Source organism: Stigmatopora nigra, chromosome 9 (genome assembly GCF_051989575.1).
Source record: "Stigmatopora nigra isolate UIUO_SnigA chromosome 9, RoL_Snig_1.1, whole genome shotgun sequence".
Taxonomy (NCBI): domain Eukaryota; kingdom Metazoa; phylum Chordata; class Actinopteri; order Syngnathiformes; family Syngnathidae; genus Stigmatopora; species Stigmatopora nigra.
In genome coordinates this window covers 11,263,037-11,278,759 of record NC_135516.1, presented here as the reverse complement: position 1 = coordinate 11,278,759, position 15,723 = coordinate 11,263,037, and the positions used below count along the sequence as shown (strand labels likewise).

General features: G+C 39.0%; 2 protein-coding genes across 2 annotated transcripts; both read left to right on the top strand.

Annotated features, from left to right (window-relative positions):
* Positions 1-956: 956 nt before the first annotated feature.
* LOC144201732 (uncharacterized) lies at positions 957-5,091 on the top strand. The gene is made up of 7 exons (XM_077724494.1): positions 957-1,177; positions 1,245-2,413; positions 2,598-2,745; positions 2,945-3,161; positions 3,485-3,597; positions 3,977-4,167; positions 4,269-5,091. The coding sequence occupies exons 1-7, from the start codon at positions 957-959 to the stop codon at positions 4,460-4,462; spliced, it is 2,253 nt and encodes a 750-aa protein (XP_077580620.1). The 3' UTR covers positions 4,463-5,091.
* Positions 5,092-7,420: 2,329 nt separating this feature from the next.
* LOC144202075 (T-cell acute lymphocytic leukemia protein 1-like) lies at positions 7,421-12,732 on the top strand. The gene is made up of 4 exons (XM_077725035.1): positions 7,421-7,620; positions 8,732-9,433; positions 10,411-10,499; positions 11,889-12,732. Exons 2-4 carry the CDS (start codon positions 8,874-8,876, stop codon positions 12,395-12,397), a joined length of 1,158 nt encoding a protein of 385 aa, XP_077581161.1. The 5' UTR covers positions 7,421-7,620; positions 8,732-8,873; the 3' UTR covers positions 12,398-12,732.
* The last annotated feature ends 2,991 nt before the right edge of the window (positions 12,733-15,723 follow it).

Here is a 15,723-nt window from a genome sequence, read left to right as displayed (position 1 = left end):
CACCACAAATAGTAAATAAAATAACAAGTAAATAACTAATTTTTGGGTTAAGTCAATGTGATTCTAGATTTAAACCTACATTATTTGCTACCTTTTAAAAAAAACTCTACTTGAATAACTAATGAGCAGTTTTCAACATAGGAAATATCTTTCCAGCCATTATAATTATCAGGGAAGGTATTATTGTAATCGTGATTAGTGATTAGAATCTGTGGACTGGAACAGATGGTCAACCAAAACTGTCTGCTGTTCTTCATCTGTTTTGGCATAGAAACATTGTAAACATGGAAAACTTTAATCTACTGAAAAACAGTATGTTCTCTTCCTTATACACATTGGCAAATGAATCCCAATGTGTCCATGACAAGGATAATCCACATGCCCAGTGTATCATGCTATCTTTATCGCTGGGGGCAGGGGATAAAGATGCGTACAGACGATGAATCACAATGCAGAGCAGCTTAGTCCCGGGGCATTAGGAGGTGGGACGGAAAAATGACGTATTACTTTGCCGTTATGCGCCCGGTGCCACGCCTCGTTCGGCCCATCTATGATATTGCATAAGACAGCTTCTGGAAGCTTGATTCACTATTACACTATTAACTCAATCTACGGGAATTGGACATGGTTTGGTATGTCTCTCTCTACACAGAAGCTTTTAATCCATTACATGTGGCACTAATGACATTTTATGAGGGAAAAGTGGATATGACTTTGACAGCCTGCTGTCCAGAGGTTCTGATTTAGTCTTAGTTAAAGGGCACTGATTAAATTATTTGTCTGATTAGAGTTTATTGCAAACTGGGAATGAGATTTTATCTGGATTCTCAGAATCTGAATATTGTGGCCCATGTATGATGATAATGACACATTGGGTTTGAACTTTTGGACTATTTATACTATCACAAAGTGAGGATCCCTTTTCCTATCCTTGTTTCAAATATATGGGTGAACACATGGCGTGCATTCAGCATTCCTATCTAACTCCAACATTCTTGTATCATCTATCAATCTCACTATTTAGGTCCCTCTTGGTAATCAGTGAGGAACTCCCTCTGAGTCCAAGACACGAGCAAGCAAAGCGTCTCCTTGAGCGAGCACGACTCAAAGCTCGCTCCAATCACGTCAAAGGCGATCGCCCAAGTCGACGCTCACATTCTGATCAAAGAGCTCCATGGTAAGTTCCTTTCATATCCTTCAAACTGCATATAAGATCATCTAACTTCTGGTCCAATTCCTTGCAGTAAGAAACAGCAAGTTGAGACTGACAATGTAGCCTTGGTTAAGAAACCCACACAAGACAAAGAGGACCTCACAGCACAAACTTTAACCGGTTCCTTCCTCGTTCCGGACCAAGCGGTCGGTTCCACCGGGGATCAGGTTGGTCGATCAAGACGCTATGGCTGCTCACCCACTCGAGTACGCTTTGAGGATGAATCAGAGAGAGAAGCAGAGTCTCGGTATTTAGACAGAGTGAGACAGCGTGGTAGACCAACAGCCCCAAAGTCTAAAACCATGGACAGTAATACTGATTCAAGCAGTAGCGGATCAGAGAGGAATCGTAATCACAGAAGTGTATCAATGCCTCCTCTCCAGAAGCAAGATATCGGAGTCATGGTTGAAAGCTCAACAGTAATCCGAGAGATTATAGTTTTGGTGAAAAAATGCGAGACATGTGGTTCTGTCGTAAGAGAACCTCAGCCAAGTTCACTAGCAGATCCACAGATTGTTATGTCACAACAGGTTGGAAACCCAGACGATACAAGGGGCAAAACAGTGCCTTGTTGGGTATCTCCAACCAAACCAGAGGTTAGCACTCGACCTAAAGCTCCACTGACAGTCACATTTGCCGGAGCTTTTGTTCTGGGGGAAGGTAAAGAAAGCAGTAAGAGCTGGAAATCATCTGGTTTTGGCAAGCTCAGAAGAAGAAGTAGGAAAGGAGAAAGTCGGGTAGAATCTGGCAATGGTCCCTATGGTCCATCCTGGGCTCAGAGACGGAACTCCAATCCCAGGACTAGAGTCAACTTGAGTAGAGCTGTTTCCTTTGCGCCAGACAGCCCAGTAACTCCAGAGCCACGTATGGTGGGTGCCTCCTGCGGGGTCCGAGAAGCACCAACTCTACCCATTAAGTCTGCTCTTAAGTCAAGTTCAAGGAACCGCTGTGTAGCGGGCCAGTCAACTGTGCAGTACCAAGTTGCTCCAAATCAAGGAGGTGATGTTGGGCTTCAGCATTTGGCCCTCTTAGACTCTCCAGATGCACAAAGGGAGTCACCTGCATCTGTAGTCCAAGGAACCCCTGCAATAAGCAACCCAGGGTCATGTATGAGACCCTCCACGCTTAGGTACTCCCCTGCTCGCCTCAACCCAGAAAACGCAGCTACCGATGTTTGGGAGGCTACTCTGAATGGACCAGGTGAGTGAAACATGAAATATACACTCGCAATTGCTTTGGACGAAAAATAATACAAGTAAAACAGTATGTATTCAATTTCTGGTGCCATGTCATTAAATGAAAGAGTGTTGCAATGGTTTTAGGTCTTACCTTTCTATAGATGGTATTACCAATTGCAATAAATCTTATTTCTTTCTTTGGCCAGTCCTAGCAGACAGCGGTATCGGTTCAGAATTCCATCCCGCCATGCGTACCCTGGCCTTGTCTCGAACTGAGGATCTCCGAGCAGAGCTTTTGAGAGCAGAGCATCTGAAAGCTGAGGCTGTATGGGAAGACAATACGGATGTAGCCAGGTAAGCCAAAACAGTGACACAATTTTCTCATAGCATAGACCTTTCAACTTAATATACAACATGCCTTATTCCCAATACTCACACACTTAAATATTGAACTAACATTTCTCAGTCGTCGCAAGACAACATAGGGAAACCTGAAATCCTATCATCAGTTTCTTGACTCACTAAATAATGATGTTTTCCTGTGCTCTCATAGGAAACTGGATGGGAGGCCAAAGCTTTTCTTGCGTCGCTTTTTCTCCTCTATCGGGTTGAATAGTGTAGGAAGACTGGTGAAGGGAAGCCGCTCCAGTAGCATGGAACAGCTCAGCCTTCCCGCCAGTAGATCCAACACCGCATCCCCGAGCCCAACGCGAAGACCGCATCCCACCATCCGTATACAGAGGACGCCCTCGCTACAAACCTTGCACACGGTGAGCGACACAGTTATTGGCTGTGAAGGCACTGAGCCTAATACTCTAGAATAATGTATTCTGCAAGTATAAGACAGTTCTCCCTTGTGATACAAAGTTTTTTCCAATATGTGAGGCCTCAATTGTCAAATGTTGCTTATATTACAATTGGTGATTTGACATAAATGAACTGAATATATGATACTGCCCTTAGGTAGCGATGGCAACTTTCACAGCATATTAATGATAATGTGCAAACATTTATTCTTCACATTCTATTCTATTCTTATGTAATCCAAATCCTATTTTTGCATAATGCTAAGATATTGTCTTTTTGCCAGTAGGTGCTGCCTCTGGCCCAACTGCGTAAAGCCTCTTCCGTGCAGAGTTTAGAGAGAAGAACAGAGCGGACAACAATCCTTGGAGAAGTGCAGATACCATATGGCCTAGCGCCAAGGTAAGTAAGCTAAAGACACTTGTCTATGCCCTTGGAATATAGATCTTATATCATGTTGGGTGTTAGGAAAATCTCTAACATACCCACAGCCAATGTTCCCTCTAATTTTTCATGTAAAACATGCTGTAAAACACGAAAAACATAAGAGTGGACAAAGCTACTGCCACTGGCTGCCATGTAAACGGCGCCATCATTGGGAAAGGGGTAAAAAAAACACATTTGGATTTTATTTACTGCGCGCCATATGATTGCTGCTGCGCAGAGAAGACGAGAATAGTGCGCAACTTAGAGGGAACATTGCCCACAGCCAAACGAAAACAACACAATAAAAAATGTATCTTGGGCCAAAAACAACAGAATTACCCTTACCTGTCCACAGCCCTGACAGCCCTCAATTAGAGCTCCATCGCACCCTGAGTGTTGAAGACATTCTCCCCGCCAGAGTGGTGCGACCAGCGGGTAGAGTTTCTCAAGCTTTCCCTGACGGGTCTCTTCTCTTGGAGCTCATTAGACCCCCAAATGGTCCCTTTGGTTTTGTCATCTCAAGAGGCAAAGGCAGACCTGACACAGGTATATTAGGTATATGGTGTAAATCAATGTTTTTTTTTAATACCATCCATTCAGCATTAAAATCATGATTATGATGGATAATACTCACTTTATTTTTGTAGGTGTTTATGTGGAAAAAGTGGGTGACGGAAGCGGAGAAGTTCCATACTTGGGTCTTTTGGGTGTTGGGGATGAGATTATACAAGTGAATGGGGAAGTGGTTGCAGGACTTACTTTGGACCAGGTGACCCGGCTCATGACACGGGAAAGCGTGGCTTCTCTTCGAATCGTGCCAGCCCGCCGCAGTCCACGCTAAATGATTGACAAAAAACAAACATGGCAGCCCACTGAAAGTCATTAGAACATGAAGGTCAGACGACATATTTCATGCTAAGAACCTCACCCTCTGGATAGTTATGGTTTATATCTCATTTTCTGGGAGAACCTGTCGTCCTGATTTGCACATAAGCTAACCCTCATACTCAATATTTTTATACTCAGGGCAAAACTATAGAGTATTTTGCACCTTGTACTATTTTAGTATTATATGGCAGGCATTGTAATTGATGACATTTGTATAAGCATTTCTAAATATTTTGACTTTACTTGGATATTTGTTGTTTAGCTTTAATTAGTAGGTCCAATTATTGTCTCCCTGCAGGATAGATGGACAACACAATAGAAATAGAAAATATATAAATATAAATATTGAAATGCATCATCTTTTTATTTGTCATAGAAGAGATCTCACTATAAAACTTTCATATATAAATCATTCATAAAAGGACCATGTGGTATATAGTTTTAAACTGTTATTTAATATGTATATGGAGCTCATAATGAAATATTAAGGTGTATAAATGTATACATGAATGCTATATTTTCCTTTGCTGGCATGTTCTCTGTTGAATGTTTCAAAATAAATCTTTTATTTTGTGAAACAGCCTTATTTTCTGGATTTATTCCACCGCTAATAATCAAATGCTGACAATGATTGAGTTTAAATACTATATCTTTGATCATCTATATGTTTATGCTAATATATTTTGAAAGTTATGTTTGAATTTAAATAGTCCTGATCAACCATTCTGTATTTAAATAAATCATGAAGACTATTAATTTACATTTCCTTAAAAGATAAACAAGACTTACCACTAGAGGGCACTGTGTTGCATTTGAGACAGCAAGGTGCATCTGGTTTAGTTGCAAAGGATTTGGATTGGTTTTACTGGTCCCCATCAACTGGTTTGGATGATCCCTCTAGAATGCAGTATTCAAAAATAGCACTTATCATATTGGATTATTTTCTATATACATATATGTATAACATTTATTGGAAATAATGGAAATACAATTTAAGTGACTACACTAAACCTGAGAAAAGCAAGTGAATGTAATCTGTATTTAACATTGTTTTGTGGGCCATAATCAAGTATTTTTTTCATAATTTGCAGGACACTACAAAAAAATAGGCAGCAGGGTGTGGGTGGCCCGTGGGCCATAGTTTGGACACCCCTATTTTAAACCATATTATGTCAGGTTTGCTTTCATTTGCATGTGAAACATTTCATTTTTCTACTTTTGCTTTTAGATAAAGGGCTTCAAAGATAAAAACAAGGCTTCAATGATATTCTATGTTAAAAACGTCGTGTAGTTGAGAATGCAGGAAAACGGTCGTGACTGGCAACCCACCATGGCTCGTGCATGGTCGTGACTGGACGCCAGAATCGTGACTGGACGCCAGTATCGTGACTGGACTATAGTTCGTCCTTCACAAACCACAGCAGAAGAAACAATCCATAAAACACGGATTGCAATCTAACGACGTCCATGGTGCACTTTGCACCTTTTTGTCACAACTTTGCACCTTTTTGTTGCATTTAACGCAATTAAATGAGCAGACAGAAATCCGTTATTAATGGTATCCGTTGTTCAAGCTGCCAGCCTTTGCGAATGTGCCGTGCGATAGATAGCGTGTCACCGTTAATGCTGCTCCTTTTATTTATTTATCAGATGTGCGCGTGACCACAAGCCGATGGCCCCCACTTTATCTCCCCTGGCCATGACCCCCCAGGTGGGGGGAAACGACAGCACCCCCTCCCCTCTGAGGCCTTCAACAAAATGACACATTATTTATGTCATTGCATGTCGACTTGTTTAAAATGGATGTGTAATCTGGAATTTGTTTCAAATGACTTGTTTATTTATTGTGTATTTTACTACTGCAAGCCCATCAAGAACTACAAAATAACGACTTTCAGGAAATGTAATAACTTATCAGAACCCTTTTGGTTTTTTTTTTTTTTTTAAGAAAAATGGGGTCAATTTGGTTTTATTATATTACATTGAATTTCCATTTAGATGCCTAATGTATGCAATTTATTTAATAGTAGTCCTTCAATATTTGTTTTTTTAAATAGGAAAGTATGCATGCCTGAATTAAATATGTAATTTAGACATTTTGCAAATGTTGTCATTTAAATTCCTTCAAGTATTATAGCTTTATTTTATATGTGGAAGCTGGATTTATAGGATATATGTGTGTGTCTGGTTAACATAGGCTATACACACACATACACATAAATATACACTTAAATATGTGTATATATAGACAGATATGAAGCCTTTAAGAAGTCATATGTTGTCTAAGAAGGGTTCAGACATGGTGAAAATTGCTAATCGAATTGGATATTCCCATTTTCAGAGTAGTACTGTATATATAAATACCGTATTGTAGTAGCAATCGGGTTGACAGCATCGATAATTGAAATGTGGGTTTTATATATTCTCTAAAGGCTTATTTCCATCTAGGAATTCTACTGTCATCATTGTCTGGTCTGATAGCTAAAAGAGATTGACCTTTTTATGTGTGTATATGTGTGTGTGTGTGTGTGTGTGTGTGTGTGTGTGTGTGTGTGTGTGTGTGTGAAGACAATTCAAGCCTGTTTTTATCTGATTTTACAAGGTAAAACCCCTAAAACATCGGCCATAACCTTATGCTTTGATTCTTTTATCCCAAAATACATTAAAATACACCTCCATATAACCACCGTTACAGTAGCTGTACTACTACTACCTCACGTCGTTACATGTTTTTTTTCTTTTTTTTCTTTCTAACCACCCTCCACACGCCGATACAGCACCCCCGCCTCCCTCCTGTGACAGGCAAATAATAATGAATCATTTCATAAATAATGGCTTTAGGGGGGCTTATCGCGAATGAAGAGGCCGCCGTCGTGTGCTTATCTCCCTCGGCCACATTGCGGCCCGAGTTCCGCCGAACGAACGCACGTTGGATACGGCCCGGAACACACACGCGCGTACACACACAAAAGCGCGTGCACGAACGAACGAACGGACGAAACACACTGGAAACCAAGGGAGGGGGAAAAAAAGAACCCACGTCAGACATGGATGACCCACTCACAAAATGGCTCCACTTAGGCGGTAGCATCACCAGCAACACTCCCGACGGTAAGTGCGCAAAAATCGGACGTTTTGTCACTAAAGTGCGTCGTTTTTTTAAAGAGCGTGTTTTTATTTTCGTGACATTCCGTAGAGGGAATTACGTATTTGTAGGGTGGGTATTTTGTTGATTTTGGAATGGCAATGATGGCTAATAAAACGGACGCGAGGCCTTTGGAAAACGCGACGATTGTGAGAATAAAAATAGATGAATTATGATTTTGAATATGATTTTTATGTAGGTTTATTTTGTGATTGGTGCTGTAGTGTTTATTAAACTAGGGGATTGGTGTAATTAGAACAATAATAATATAATAGCTGTGGATAAAAGGCTAAAAAGATCATTAACGTTGCAGTGGATATCGATTGCATATCATAATAAGGTTATATTGTAGTCGTTGTTGATAATGGGAATAAAACAAAGTAAAAAACAAAGGATCAAATACAGTTAAATGCATGTTATTAAGAATTTGATGGTGGGTGGAAAAAGAGGGAAAAGGGTGAAGAAAGGTGACGTTTCGTTTGCATGCATGAAAATGTGACTTTATGAAATTAATAATATACATTAAAATGGCTCTTATCAATGTGTTTGGGTGTCAAAACTAATAACTAATTTGTAAAATGGTTACAATTTGGCTCTGGCAAAACAGTAAGACTTTTTATTTTAATTGTAAAATACTTTCTTATATAGACATTCATATCTTGGAACAAAAAGAAATATCAGGCATAATTTTGCCTATGGCATAATGTCACTTTAAGAGAGTTATATATTTTATTGTAGCCATGAAATGCAATTTTTTTTGCTATTGCTGTTCTACTTTTAGTTACGTTATATTATAAAGTGACTTTTTTCCCCTCACAGGTAAAAAAACGATCAGATATGACTTTTTTTTATCATGGATTTGTCATAAAATGATGCATTATTATTTATTAAGATGCACTATTATTTTAAAAAACAAAGCTATTCGAGTTTTGTGACTGACTTTTTGCTTTGAAATGTGTTTTTAAAACCATTTACACTGACAAAATTACATTTATATGTAATTGCATTCCATGCATATCTATATTGTAGTCATATAATAAACGCAAAATTAAAAATATGCTTTTTTCCCCATTCTAGAATCGCACGGATGCACCCAGTGACTTATTTTTTTGATTTTGTTTTATTTTAACAATGGTACATGAGGCATGACTAAAACCGTGTTATTAGGGAGTGTGTGAGGAAAGAAACAAGCCCATTGCCTCTATTTAAAAAAGAAAAAATGATGGAAAAAAGGCAGCCGGACCTTTGTCGTGGAAGTCCAGATCCACAATCTGACCGTGAAAAGTCTGAGGACTCCTCCATCATTACCAGATGCGAAGAAGAAGAAGCAGAGGACGCCAAGATGAGAAGAAGGAGGAGGAGAAAGAACGAGGACGAAGAAAAGGAAGATAAAGAAGGGGGAGGGCTCACCGTGGGGGCCGAAGAAACCGATGACGCGCCCTTGCAGAACTCGACGAAGGGGACCGTCATCGTCATCAATGGCGTTGCCAAGGAAACCGCCTCTCGCGACGCCCTTGACCTGAAAAGGGAAGTACCGGTGATCGAGCTCTCCAGGAGGGACGCTATAAAAGCGCTGGAGCGCAGGGCGGAGAGCCATTTGGTGCCCATCACGGAGCTACGCAGACCTCCTCCTCTTCCTCCTCATCCTCATCCTCATCCTCCACTGCCGCACACCCAACGAGACGACGCTCGAATGGTCCAGCTGAGTCCTAACGCGTTTCCTGTCCCGGCTCGGGCCATGCTCTACAACCTGGCGCAACCTCTTGCCGCCATCAACAGGTAAACATACTCTCCCATCTGTGAGGAAAAAAACATATTTAAATATAGTATAGTAACAACATGTGTGATGTCTTGTTCTTAATACATTTAGAAAAATGTTATACTTTAATGTCCATTAGAGTTTTAATTTATTAGGAGGGTATTAGAACATTTTGAAGGCTTATTTTGCATATCATCTGATTACAAAAACAGTTTTTCATCTAAGTGACATTGATCGAATCTAATATCTTGTTTAAAGACATTTGAATGGAAAAGGTTGTAATGGGGTTAACATGTTTATGTTAGCAATGTGTTTTTCCTTATACAGTATTTGTATGTATGGAAAAAATAATAATTGAATGGAAAATGTCTTGCATGTGCTCTTAATGAAGACTCACAGCATAATTTAATCTATAATATTGGTGCAATGACACTAATTATGCAGTATCGAAATTGAGGTGGCCTTTTTGATCATTAAATAGCATTATCATATGTTAAACTGTCATTATATAAGTGTTGGATTCTTTCTATTAGTTTTCACAGTTAGATAAAATAATGAGATTTATGGTAATGGTTACACTAATATAAGCATTGTTTACATACATTTTATTCCATGACTGTAAAATGACAACATAACAATAATGACTGTGTTAACATCCCTTTCTTCAGTGCTTTTTCTATTTAATTGTAATGATATTTACCAAAGAATATTGATTTAAATCTGTATTTCTGACATACTCATGATATACAGTAGCCAATATTATTAACCTGCATTTGGCTCTAACAAAACTAAATAAAATACCACAATTTCATGTATACTAATGGTGATGTAATGGCAATGAAATACTGGTTTAGACATCCTAACTTATTTTGATGTCGACTATGTTCAAAATGTACAATTTTAATGTATAATAATCAAGCAAAGTTGATGTGAGATAACGTTAACAATGTATGTTTGTTTTTTAATTTTTTAATCTTTTTTTTGTGTTGCATTATAGTCTTGGAGGGGATTCTGAGCAGTACAGCATGTACCCCAGCAACAGGGTAAAACGCCGCCCGGCGCCTTATGAGGTTGAACTCGACGAGGGTACGTTCATTTTTAGATCTTTACAATTATATGGTAAAACACACTTCTACTGTGTCCTCCCACCTCTGATTAAAGCCCCCCTTCCCTTAAACCCCCTTCAATGTTACCTCTTCATCTCCATCCGCCATCCATCCTCTGAAATGGACCTACCAGGTCTTGCAGGGAGAAAAAAACATGCCCTTGGGAAAGAGAAAAAGACAAATCACTGTCAACCCTTTAACAGTGTCAAATTGAAGTGAGATTCTTTCAGGTAGATTTGTGTGTGTGTGTGGGGGGGGGGGGTGTAGGGGGGGCATCTTCTTTACCATTGCCCACTTGCACTGACACATGCAAGGTTGGAGGAAGGGAGAAAAGGAGGAGGGGAAAAGGGAATAGAACGCTGCTTTTGCTGCTTCCACCTCCATGCCAAGCATTTACTGCAGAGTGGGCTGAGGGATTAAGATAGACTGGGTGTGTTCCAAGGACGACAAAAGCCTGGAAGACACCATGGATGATGGGGGTGTGAAGATGGAGCTGCATGCACCATAGGGGCTTTCAGAAATACTTTATATCTAGGATGTAAATGTAGCGCACCAAAAATGGAAAATGTCTTCGTATCATTGAATGTTAGTGGTTTGTTTTATATAGCGTGGTGCTTTGAGATATCATTTTTTGGTTAGTTGCTAATAGATACTCATTAGTTAGTAATGGGGAGCACATGCTGAATGTTTTGAATACTATATATCATGTGTTGTGATACTATAATGTTAGGGATCAAACTTTTAAATGTATAGGCAATGTAATAATAGTATTCTTTAAAATATATATGTATATATATATTTTTTCTAAACCTAAATATGATATGCAATGTTGGTGGTTAGAAACAAAAATGAGTTTATAAATACTTGTAATACTTTTTTAAAAATGTCATACTGTATAGTAAAACAACCATGACAGTTATACTAGTCACACTTCTATGAATTATAATCCCATCTCTTTTTATCAGTTATTTTCTAATTGATAGCATGAGTGTGTCAGAGAACTCAAAGTTTGCCTTACAATACAAAGTGGAAAAGAAAGTGATGAGTCTTAAGCAATGTTCCTTCTAATTTTTCATTGGTCTGTGCAGAAAGACAACCTCATATAAAACATGCTGTAAAACAGAAAAAAATATAAGAGTGGACAGAGCTCCTGCATCGGCGTCATCATGGGGAAAGGGTTTAAAAATAATTTAAAAAATTAAAAATAAATTAAAAAAAAGGTTGGATTTTATTTACTGCGCGCCATATGATTGCTGCTGCAGAGAAGACGAAAGTAGTGGGCAATTGGGCAATTTTAACGGTTTTTTGTGTTATGCTAATAACTTATATCGTTTACTCACATCTATCTGTTTCACTTGTGTCCTTGTAGCCGGCCAGCCGAAGATAGTCCGACGTATCTTCACCAACAGCCGCGAACGTTGGCGACAGCAGAACGTGAACGGCGCCTTCGCAGAACTCCGCAAACTCATCCCCACTCACCCTCCGGACAAGAAGCTAAGCAAGAATGAGATTCTGCGTCTGGCAATGAAGTATATCAGCTTCCTATCCAACCTCCTTGAGGACCAAGATGGCGGGCGCAACGTTGGCGCCGCAACAGAAGGGGACACGGGGATCCTAGTCGGGGCTCAAGATGGGGGTCCCCAAGTGGGACCACGTCAGGATACTGTGGTAAGCCTGGCCAGGGAGGATCTGTTAGAAACCATGTCGCCCAGCTCGAGTTGCGGTAGCTTACCCGACGGCGACGCTGAGGGAAGCCCGGAGAGCTTCACGGAGGACCAGGACTCGCCTCCTGCTGCGAGGACTATCGCAACTTCACGGGCCCCCGCTCTCCACATCCGGCGCAATGGACGTCCATTGGAGGGATCTGGCAGACGATGATTTGGACGCCTAAAGACGGCAAAACACAACAAGACGTAAGACTTGTGCTTCGATCCAAGGGTCGTTTGAGAAGGAGAATGAAACTTTGCATTGTGAGACAACATGGACCTGACTACCTACTTTTTCCCGTCTCTACACTTGACTGTTTATCCGCCAAATGCTGGAACTTGTAAATTCTGCATGTCTATGAGCGGCTTGCGGATTCAACATGTTTTAATTACTTTGAAAACGCTAAGTACGTAGTTCTGTAATGACAGAGAAACATATAAGCCAAATCCCTGGTATTGTATTGGAAAGAACGAATGATGTGCAATCAAAGCAAAAATAACCCAAAATACAAACAATAACGATACACTGCACAAGTCAAAAAAATCTTGCAATGATGAAAATGTAAACTGTAACTATTGATTTAATGTATACAGCCAATGTAAAGTAAGCATTCAAGCCTGACAATTGAAGATAATGCCAAAATGACAAAGGATAGAGCTTACTTTTAGGAGAATTTAGTGGGATTACAATAATTTATTTTTCAGTTTCTATGGCGATAAAGAAGTTTCTAATTTATTGACTGCCATTTCATGACTTCAAATCAAAATGAATGGGACGTCTATCATCGTCACTTGGGGTTGAGACTACAAAATAAAGTCGATTTTATGACTCCTGATCTATATTTACGACTGCAGGGCGACCAATCAATTGTCTTTTTGATATCTCAGTCAAATTTTCAAAAGACATTTGATTTCTGACAATACATTTAGTCAATTTTGCACAAAAATGTTAAAAATTCAACCCTAAATCTGCTTTATTTTTTATTTTTTTCCCATTTACTTCAAAATTCTACCTGGTACTTTGACTTGGATCGCGCAAATTGAGCCTAGGTTAAGCTCTAGCACCCCTTCGTTGCAAATACACCATAAATTCTCTTAGGAAGAACTCAGTATTAGAGGTGTATACCAAGTTATTGCTGTTTTTTTTCCATCATCATGCAATGGTGCATTGTAAATAGCTTTATATTTTCATGCAAAATGTAACGTGGTTTACCTTATCGTGTGTTGTTTAGCTTAAAAGAAAGAAGATATGTAAAAGCAAGCGGTTGGGGGTTCGTACACATAAATGTTGGTACCATTTAATCTTGTTACATTTGGACATAGTGAAAAAACGACAACAGACTCAGACTGATTTACTCCATTTTGCTTGGAAGGTACAAAAAAAAAACACAGTTATTCTTAACGTGTACAAGATGTTGGTCACGACATGAATGTTCTTTTTCGTTTGTTTTATTTTTAATGTAATGCATATGTAGTTTTAGTAAGGTACAAAGACAACACTTTTCGTTTTCCAAGATGGACGCCGACAGACACCAATCAAAGTGACATTTAAACGCGGAAATATCGTACAAAAAGCACCAGCAGTTTTTTGAAGGAGATGGTAAACATATACTGACTGGTGTTGTGCGTTCTGCCTTTTTTTTTTTAGCAGAATTTAGTAACCTATATTGGTACCTTTGGTAACTATGTTATTTTAAGAATGCGGTATATAGGGATATTTTATGTTTTGGTAATGGCATATTTGTTGTATGATAGATGTATCTATGAATATATCCAATGTTAAATCCATTGAATTTTACAAAAAGAAATCTCTGAATAAAAGTGGCTAGTCAAAAAGGTCTCGGAAGTGTTCTAATTTAACAGAAATGCAACCCTGTTCTAATAAAATATCACTTTCTTTAGCTAATTAGTACATAGAGTATGTATATGTTTTAAAAACTGGAAAAACTTGAAACTTTTAAACATTTTTAGGGAAATTTGCTTTGATTCCAATAAACATTTTGCCCATAAATACTAAAAATGTGCTTAATGGATGAGTTCAACTTTGTTATTCAAGGTGGTGGGAATTAGGAAGTGTTCCAAATAGCAGTACTACTACAAAAAAATGAAATCTACCTTCAGAGGATGAAAACTGCATTCCACATGACTGAAAACGGAACGTCGTCATGAATCTACCTCCCTCTCTGTGGAGGCTGGAATTTTTACTTCCCCCTTGCAAGTGACAACTTCCCGTAGAGGTCACCATAGCTTAGTGACCTACAGGATATCCTGCCATTGTGAAAGTCCTCTCGACAGCCTACCCTGCACTTGTCAGTATGTGTGCTGTTGTGTCTACACTACGCCACTTTAAAGCATATACTGATAATGAAGCCAAATTTGCGCATTCCCATCATTCTGATCTAGTTTAAAGAAGGCCTGGATGGAATAGATTTTCCTGTATAATTATCCTGACTTTTCTACCCTGAAAATATTGAAAGCTCAGAAATCGTGATAGTTAAAACTGAGAAATCCAAAGAATTTAGGCAATAAGGAAATTCAGGAAGATCGCATGAAGTTTGTAGAGTCATTTTTTCCCCAAAACAACTCAGATTAAAGTCAGTAGAGTCCTGATTCTAAGATGTCTCTATAGGTCTTTGTAATATATTGATAAGAAGTGATTATGTTAATGAATACAGAGGAATTTTAAGTCTGCAAACTGCTCGAAAATTATCATGCAGATAAATAGACTTTTCCACTTTTAAGGCACCCAATTAGAGTTGTCTGCGTAGTTAATATTTACAGAATTTGTTGTGGGCCCAAAAAAAAACTGTGTTGGACCATAGATGGCCCGCAAGCCGTAGTTTGGACAACTATTAGCGAATAGAAATCAAATTTGGTAGTTATATTCCAGACATGTAGACGCATCACAGACATATTTTTTTGTCATAGTGATGATTAATTACAAAAATTAATTGGCAAATTCCAATTGCTATTCCTAAATCATTTGCGGATTGATCGCAATGAAACTTAATTAGTATATTTCAATAATTTTGACCCTAACTTCTCATAGTTTTGTCTCATTGTTGATTAATTACATAAATTACCTATGAGCATAATGTAACCTGAAGACTATGTTTTATCCAAGAGGTGGTCGTAGTTCATTTTGAGCATGTTTTAAACTTTACAACTTCCTCAACAAAATCAATTTAGCTGACAAAAATACGTAGCAGTCAAAAATCAATCGTCAAAAGTTTTAAACTTTGCTTTAAACAGCAGATTTAGGTAATCCTCAAGGATACAAAACCTGGAATTTCTTTCAGAAAACGTGTGTGGCGCCATGGTGTCCTGCATGTGCGCTACGGCACCACCGAGGGGGCTTTCTTTGGGTTAATCCCTCTACCTGCCTCAGTGTTTCCAACCTTTCCAAAACTCCCTAAAAGAGAGGAAGAGGCATGTCTGAGGAGGAGTGTACGCTCTACATAAATGTGTGTGTGTGTATGTGTTTATCAGCTCCACGCA

Excerpts from the sequence above, each read along its gene's own strand:
- LOC144202075 (XM_077725035.1), top strand. The coding sequence starts at position 8,874 with ATGATGGAAAAAAGGCAGCCGGACCTTTGTCGTGGAAGTCCAGATCCA. Across the intron at positions 9,434-10,410 it reads CCTCTTGCCGCCATCAACAG|TCTTGGAGGGGATTCTGAGC; the intron begins GTAAACATACTC and ends GTTGCATTATAG. Across the intron at positions 10,500-11,888 it reads TGAGGTTGAACTCGACGAGG|CCGGCCAGCCGAAGATAGTC; the intron begins GTACGTTCATTT and ends GTGTCCTTGTAG.
- LOC144201732 (XM_077724494.1), top strand. The coding sequence starts at position 957 with ATGGCGTGCATTCAGCATTCCTATCTAACTCCAACATTCTTGTATCAT. Across the intron at positions 2,746-2,944 it reads GACAATACGGATGTAGCCAG|GAAACTGGATGGGAGGCCAA; the intron begins GTAAGCCAAAAC and ends GTGCTCTCATAG. Across the intron at positions 3,162-3,484 it reads CGCTACAAACCTTGCACACG|GTGCTGCCTCTGGCCCAACT; the intron begins GTGAGCGACACA and ends TTTTGCCAGTAG.